General features: G+C 62.6%; 1 protein-coding gene across 1 annotated transcript; it reads right to left on the bottom strand.

Annotated features, from left to right (window-relative positions):
• Positions 1-4,307: 4,307 nt before the first annotated feature.
• Positions 4,308-6,334, bottom strand: LOC133927580 (uncharacterized). Its single transcript, XM_062374040.1, has 3 exons — positions 5,898-6,334; positions 5,287-5,599; positions 4,308-4,667 (listed from the first exon to the last, which is right to left on the bottom strand). Exons 1-3 carry the CDS (start codon positions 6,332-6,334, stop codon positions 4,308-4,310), a joined length of 1,110 nt encoding a protein of 369 aa, XP_062230024.1.
• Positions 6,335-7,615: the final 1,281 nt, after the last annotated feature.

The following is a 7,615-nucleotide window of genomic DNA, read 5'->3' as shown; positions in this document are numbered from 1 at the left end:
TGGGGGCTGTAACAACCCCTCGGGTGAGGTCGAGCTCCGGGCCTACCGGGTGCAGCGACCGGTGTACTTCATCAGTGAAGTCCTCCGGGAGGCCAAGACAAGGTACCCCCAGGCTCAGAAGCTACTCTACGCCGTGCTCATCGCTTCCTGGAAGCTGCGCCACTACTTCCAGGCGCACAAGGTCTTGGTGGTTACTACCTACCCACTGGGACCCATCCTACGGAACCGAAAAGGCACTAGGCATGTAGTCAATTGGGCGGTGGAGCTCGCGGAGTTCGACATGCACTTTGTCAACCGCCAGGCGATCAAAAGCCAGGCGCTTTCTGACTTCGTGGCAGAGTGGACGCCCGTTCCCGAGGCCGTCCCAGAAGAGATCTCTACATATCCCGGGCACGATGCGCCCGGGTATGGGGTCATGCATTTCGACGGTTCCCTCTCGCTGAAAGGCGCGGGGGCCGGTGTGGTTCTCACCTCCCCAACAGGTGAAGAACTCCGATACGTCGTGCAACTGCAGTTCCGCGCATCCAACAACATGGCGGAATATGAAGGTCTCATCGCTGGCCTCCTAGCCGCGGTGGGCCTCGGGATTCGTCGCCTCCTGGTCAAGGGAGACTCCCAGCTGGTGATCAACGAGGTATCCAAAGAGTACCAGTGCACGGATCCTCAAATGGCGGCGTACGTGGCGGCAGTCAGGAAGCTGGAGAAGCGCTTCAACGGCCTGGAGCTGCGGTACATCCCTCGCCACGACAACACTTTGGCCGACGACCTCTCCCGCCTGGCCTCTTCTCGTGCGCGCGTCCCTGCCGGAGTCTTTGAAGAAAGACTCACACGGCCTTCCGTCCTGCCTGCCGAACAGGAAGAAGGGGAAATCTCGAACTCAATTTAGGGGACCCCGGCGGCGCCCTCAGTGGGAAGCCCCGTCAGGGTGCCGCCGTCCGGCGAGTGCGCTGCGCTTGCTGATTGTTCTCAAGATGCCTCGTGGATGGACGACATCCGAGGGTACTTGAAAGAAAAGTTCCTCCCCAGGGATGAGACGTCTGCCGAAAGAGTTGCTCGGCAATCCAAACGCTATACCATAGTAGATGGGGATCTCTACCGGTGTAGTGCAGGAGGCATCCTCCTAAAATGCATCACCCGGGCAGAAGGCGGCGAGCTTCTCGCTGAGATCCACGAGGGCGAGTGCGGTGGCCATGCATCGTTCCGCACGCTGGTCGGGAAGGCCTTCCGGCAAGGTTTCTACTGGCCTACAGCTCTCCAGGATGCTTCCGAGCTGGTTCGGCGCTGCAGGGCGTGCCAGTTCTATGCAAAGCAGATTCACCAGCCAGCTCAGGCTCTTCACACCATCCCTCTGTCATGGCCTTTCGCGGTCTGGGGGCTGGACATTCTTGGTCCATTTCCCCGAGCAATCGGGGGCTACGAGTACCTCTACGTCACCATCGACAAGTTCACCAAGTGGCCGGAGGTGGTCCCAGTCATCAAGCTGACCAAGAACACGGCGCTCCAGTTCTACCGCGGCATCACCAGTTGCTTTGGTGTCCCGAACAGGATCATCACCAACAACAGCACCTAGTTCACAAGTGCCCTATTCGGGGACTACTGCGAAGACCTCAGCATCAAGCTCTGCTTCGCCTCCGTCGCTCATCCTCGGAGCAACGGGCAGGTCGAGCGCGCCAACGGGGAGATACTGAAGGGGCTCAAAACCCGGACCTATGACGTGCTCGCAAAGCACAGGAAGGGATGGGTTGACGAGTTGCCTGCCGTGCTATGGGCAAACCGGACCACGCCAAGCCGCGCCACCGTGGAGACTCCTTTCTTCCTCGTGTACGGCGCTGAGGCGGTCCTCCCCTCCGAGCTCACTCTAGGCTCCTGTCGGGTGCATGCCTACTCTGAAGGCGAACAGGAGCAGCAAAGGTGCGACAACGTCAACTATTTGGAAGAGCGCGGATGGCGTGCCGCTGTCCGAGCAGCCCTCTACTAGCAAAGCCTGCGACGCTATCATCAGCGCCACGTCCGGGCCCGGTCTCTCGAAGTGGGGGATCTAGTTCTCCGACGCGTCCAGTCACGCGAAGGAAGGAATAAGATGTCCCCTATGTGGGAAGGCCCCTTCACCGTGATCGGAGTCCCGCGAGAAGGCTCCTTCCGGCTGGCTGCAGAGGATGGGAAACTGCTCCCCAACCCATGGAACATCGAGCACCTGCGCAAGTTCTACCCGTAGATGGCCATGCTCGCGGTTCAGGTCAACCAGGCCGGGGGCTTCCCCTCCGCCCAAGTTGACCGGGGGCTACCACTAGCTGGGTAAGTCACCCAACCTTGTAAAAAGATTGTCAATTCAGTATGTACTTCAATGAGCAATCCTTATGTCAAATGTCTTTTTTCCTTTTCTTTGGATTCCATATGTTTAATCTGTCTGGTGATATGCTCGATTGTGCGAGAAAAGTTCGCTCTCTCTTTTTCCCCGCTGATAAAAGAATCCCGATTGGTATGCGCGCGGGCAGTTGCTGCTGGCTTACGTCCGATGTGGTAGGCTATGGCGTTCAGTGTCGTGGCAGGCTCCCGGGCACTACCAAGTCCCTGGGGTTCTCGAGTAATCCTATCGCTCGAGCTGCTCGAGTAGTCCGGAGCCTAGGCCCCAGGGGCGAGCTGTCGGTGCTCGGTCTGGTCTGTCATACCCGGGCGTCAACAAACCATAGGACCTCTGGGTTACGCCTCTGTCCGCTCTTGTCCGCCGGTCCGGGTATTCGAGAGGTCTCGGGTCGAAAACGAGAGCAGTCTATAATGAGTATCGCACTAACAGAGCGCACCAAGCAAATAAATTCTCTATTTTCTCTTAAGTCGCAGATCGACAATCAAAGCAAAAGCAGCTCGACCGCGAGGGCCTCAGTGCCTAGGTCGCTGCTCGGCCCCAAGGGTCCTCGGGTGGTCCTACCGCTCAAGCATGAGTGGTCGAGATCGCTCGACCCCGGGCACCTCACGCGCCCCCTGGTGCTCGGGCCCCCCGGCCCCGAGAACCAAGTCCCCGGGCACCCCGAGCACGGAGCGCATACCCTTCCTGGATTAGTTAGCCGAAAGGCTGACAGCTGTCCGGTGAGTGGTTAAATTCAGACGAATTTACTTTCAATAATATTTTGTTCCCGAGTCGTCCTCGGGGGCCCTCGTACTCTAATCCGCTCGGTGAGATGGTCTCCTCACGCACAAAACCCTACCGTGTGTCCACTTTTTCCTAGAACGACAGAACAGTCCGTAGAAAGGTGTACCGTACGTGCGGTGATGTCTGACCGAAGTCTTTCATGGTGGTCGTGGTGTTCGGTCCGCTTTTAGGGCCCCGAGCACTACTGAGTTCCTGGGCGCCCTGGGTAATCCTTTCGCTCGAGCTGCTCGAGTAGTCCGGAGCCTAGCCCTCAGGGACGGGCTGTCGGTGCTCGGTCCGGTCCGTCCTAAGCCCGGGCACCACCGAACCATGGGGACTCTTGGTCGCATTCCCGCCCGCGCGTGTCTCCGGTCTGCTGACTGAGTGGTCGCAAGGCAGAAAAGTGTTCACCGGTCATGACGTGCTCCGTGCTGGATCGACCTATCTCCCGAGCAAGGAAGTTCGAGCCTTTGTCTTTTGACTTAGCCGTTGCGGACTCGCGAAGGATCGGGGGCTGAACGCGCCCAGAAGGACGGTCGGGGCGATATCGTTCTCGGGGCAGGAAAGGTCAGGGTCGGTCCGACTGAGTACTCCTCAGGGCATCAAGTAAAAACATCAGAAACAACATCAAGCACTCAGAAGAATATCGGAGTCGCGACCCCAAAGAAAGGCTTCCATTATATTCATAAAAGAAGGGTAGCTGTTAGGAGGGATCACTCCCATATTTACATCAAGTCGAGAAGAAAAGAAGAAGAAAAAACTACTGCAAAAGCCTAGTCGGAGTCGGAGTCGGAGCCTTCGTGGCCGCTCCTTGGGGCTGGGGGCGGCGGCACCTCCCACTTGAAGCCGGCCGCCACCGCGGCGACGGTGCTCCGAACTGCCTCCCGGGCAGCCTCCTCCTCCGCTTCAACCACCCCTTCCTGAGCTGGCTCCAGCGGGAAGTTTGGGTCTCGGCTCCGGTAGCAAGCCAAGACGTGTTCGGCCAATGCTTGGGCCAAGCCATGCCCTTCCCGGGTGGCGAGTTCCTGGACGGCCCAGGGCAGCGCCTCGAGGCGCTCGCAGTCCTGCTGGAAGCCTAGGGCATACCGGCCAGGGCCTCCCCCCTTCGTCTCCACGATGAGTTGCCCAAGCCAGGCCACCGCCACGAACCGCTGCATCCGTCGAAGGGTGTCCTCCAGCATCAGCTGCAAGCTAGCCCGTGCGACCGAGGCGGCTCCCCGACCTCCTTCGCAAGCCGCAGCCGCTCCTCGAGCCCCTGGCCCCCGACCGCGCCAGCAGAACCGGTGCCGGGCGCATGGCCAGCGGCCAACTTCACCTGCCCCGCCAGCACGGATAGAGCCTGCTCGTGTGCGGCCAGCTCTGCCTCGGACTTGGCGATCCGCGCCTCCCTAGCAGCAACGGTCGCCGCCGCCTCGGCAGCCTCCGACAACCGGTGGGCCAGCAGGTCCTCCTGGGTGCCCAAGTCCTCTGCCGTTATCTCGGTGTCAGTCTCCCGGATCGCGATGTCCTCCTCCCAGTGTTGAAGTTCCCCATTGACGTCCTGGAGTTCCGCCGCCTAGTGCTGGAGCACAGTGCGGGTCTGGTCGACTTCGCCTTTTTGGCGAGCTAGATCGGCTTGGAGGGCCTCCATTGCCCTCTCGCGGTTCGCCACCACCTCTTCCCGCTCATGCGCCTGCCTCTCCCTGACAAGGGCCTCGGCAGCCTGCTGCTTCGACGCCTCGGCCAGGCGGGCGGCGTCTTCCGGCTTCCGCGCAACCTCTACGCGGGTGTCCTCCAGAGTCTTCTGCTGCCGCGCAACCTCTGCGCGGGTGTCCACCAGAGTCCTCTACTCCCGCACGGCCTCCGTGCGGGCCTCATCCAGGGCCTTCCGCCCTTCTTCGATGGCGCGCCGCTCGTCCTCGTTGACGGCGCGCGCCGCGGCAATGCGGGAGATGAAAATGCGTCAAGCCGCAGCGAGCTGCGCCCTCTCCGTGGCCAGCACGGCGTGCTCCGCCTCCTGCTGCGCCCTTTCCTCCGCCACGGCCGCCTCCAGTTCAGCGGTTTGGCTGGGCGGCGCTGGGCCCCCTACGAGCCTCCCCCGGGGGGCTCGGGGTCCCCGAAAATTGCCACGCGGTCGCCAGCCCCGCGCCCGGCGCGATTGGGGCGGGCTCGGATGGCACCAGACGCTCGGGCGGCGGCTGCGTCTCTGTCTCGGCCGCCGCATCCGCTGGCTCCAGCATCGCCGCCGTGTCCACTAGCTCCGGATCGGCCGTCGCGTCCGCCGGCTCCAGCATTGCCGCCGCGTCCACTGGCTCTGGCTCTGCCGCTGCGTCTGTCGGCCCCGTCTCCGCCGGCCCCGGCCCTGGCTCCGCCGTCGCGCTCGCCAGCCCTGGCCCCGCCAGAGCGCTCAGTTCGGGCACGCTCGGCTTGGGGGCTGGCGTCGACCTCTGCGCCTCCGACTGCCCCTGGCCTTCAGCGGCACCCGTAGGCGACCTACAGAAGAAGGACGGAGATCAAAATCGAAATCCAGAACTTGGTTCGGGCAAAGCACGCCCAAGAAAGATTGAACGACAAGACTTACGCGGTCGTGGGTCTTCGGTACTGCCATCGTGCTGCCGGAATCCTGAACTCCGGGATCGATGGCGCCGGCCCGGAGTCCTCCCTCCTCCTCTTCTGTTGGGGGTTCTGTGGGGGCGCCGCGTGGTCTCTGGGCGCCGGATCGGGTCCCATCCGAACAAGGCGCGGTTCTAGAACCATAGATGCCGCCCCCGCCGATGGCCCCACGCTGGACGCCTGGTCGTCCCGGCTTCCCCCCTTGCCTGGCAATGGCGACGGCGGGAACTCCGGCACAGGAATAAAGAGCCGGGGGTGCTTCCCCCGGTCCTCCGGCGCCGGCGCCGCTCCACTACCGGCGATACCTCCTCCTCCGGTGCGGCGGCTGCTACCCGCAGCGGCCCCACTGCTGGCCCGCGGCTGGCCGCTCGCGGCACCCGGGCCACCAGTCCGCACCGGACCGCTTGCGGCCTCCTCGCCGGTCGCGTCCTCCAACCCGAGGATCTCAGCGGCCTCGGGACTCCGGTGCCTCGGCCGATCGACCAACCCCTGGGCGTCGAACTCCGGCAGCTTTGCCTGGATCGCCACCTGCTTAGGATTGGTGTAGAGCGTCATTTCTTTCCACGGGAGCTTTGCCCGGCTCATCTCATTCACCCCGGTCACCACCCGGAGCATGCCCTTCAACTCCGCCGTGCCCAGGTCCCAGTCGGCGCTGATCTAGGTCCGGGTGATGTCCTCAGGCCCGGTGGAGAGCCAGTAGGGCCGGGCCCGCTCCCGCAGGGGCGCCAAGCGGCGGCGCAAGAAGTCCGCCACCACCATCACCGAGGTGAGCCCGGCATCGCGCAGGAACCCGATGCGTTCGAAGATCGGCTCCAGTCGCGCATTCGACGGCGGCGGTACCTCCCAGGTTGCCTTCTGGGGCTCCACCGCCACCTCCGGCAGGGTGAGACGGTCGTGGGGGTCGACATCGACGTAGAACCAATCACACCGCCATTCCTCCCACTTGCTTCGTAGCACCTGGGGGATGTATCGCTCCCCCAGGCCGTCCCGCAACCGGAAGTTGCAGCAGCCCGCGACGTCCGCGGTGGAGTAGCCCCTCTTCTTCTCGGCAGATCGCAGCGCGAAGAAATGCCGGAAGAGTGTCACCGACGGCGCCACCCCCATGAACATCTCGCAGAAGTGGGCGAAGACCGCCAGGATGACGACCGAATTGGGGCTCAGGTGCACCAACTGAATTCCGTAGGTGTCGAGGATTTGAAGAAAAAACGTGGAGAACGGCGGCACCAGTCAGGCCGCCACGAAAGAGGTGAACAGGACGATGCGCTCCGGGCGGGTCGTCACCGGCGGGAAGCTCACCGGCGTCACCACCAGGGCCCCCTGCTGGCCCTCGGGAACCAACAACTTCCTGATCTTCCCCGCCGCCTCTTCGTTTGTCAGGCGAGACTGCGGCAGCATACCGTCCGGAGTCCTGTCGCGACGGCTTCCTCTAGCTCTCGGCATTTCGTCGGGGGGGGGGGGAGATGGTCTGGACGGTGGGGAGGAAGAAGTGCTCTGATCGCCTAGGGAGATTCTAAGGGCTCAAGAGCGAGAAAAAGCAAGGGCTAGATCGTAAGATGGCATAAAGAGGGGGGCGGTTCGCTCCCCTCCTCCTTTTATACCTCATGGAATTCAAACGACTCCTGCCACGGCGCACTCGGCGGGACGTTTTTTCCTCGATCGACGCAACCGCCAGGCGAGTCTCCCACAAATCGTGCGGTGTCAGCGGTTGCCAGGCGTATTTTCCTCGATTGGCGCGACTATCGCGCGTGCCGCCTGCCCCGTCATCACACGCCGCCCGTCTCGCTATCACACCCTTTGGGAGTTGTGTGGATGCGTGTCCATTCGGCTCCCCATTATGCCATACCAAAGGCCCGGGCCGAAGGGACCACCTTTTGAAAGCTTGCCACGTGGCGTCCG

The sequence above is a fragment of the Phragmites australis genome, chromosome 8 (genome assembly GCF_958298935.1).
Source record: "Phragmites australis chromosome 8, lpPhrAust1.1, whole genome shotgun sequence".
NCBI lineage: Eukaryota > Viridiplantae > Streptophyta > Magnoliopsida > Poales > Poaceae > Phragmites > Phragmites australis.
The sequence above is the reverse complement of the archived record's forward strand: the minus strand, read 5'-3'. Positions and strand labels throughout refer to the sequence as shown.

What these genes read in the sequence shown, in the direction of transcription:
- LOC133927580 (XM_062374040.1), bottom strand. Translation starts at nt 6,334, where the DNA reads ATGCTCCGGGTGGTGACCGGGGTGAATGAGATGAGCCGGGCAAAGCTC. An exon ending in GGAAGCCGGGACGACCAGGC is followed by an intron (nt 5,600 to 5,897) that starts GTCCAGCGTGGG and finishes CTTCTTCTGTAG; the next exon opens with GTCGCCTACGGGTGCCGCTG. An exon ending in AGCCGCCGCCCGAGCGTCTG is followed by an intron (nt 4,668 to 5,286) that starts GTGCCATCCGAG and finishes GCGGAACTCCAG; the next exon opens with GACGTCAATGGGGAACTTCA.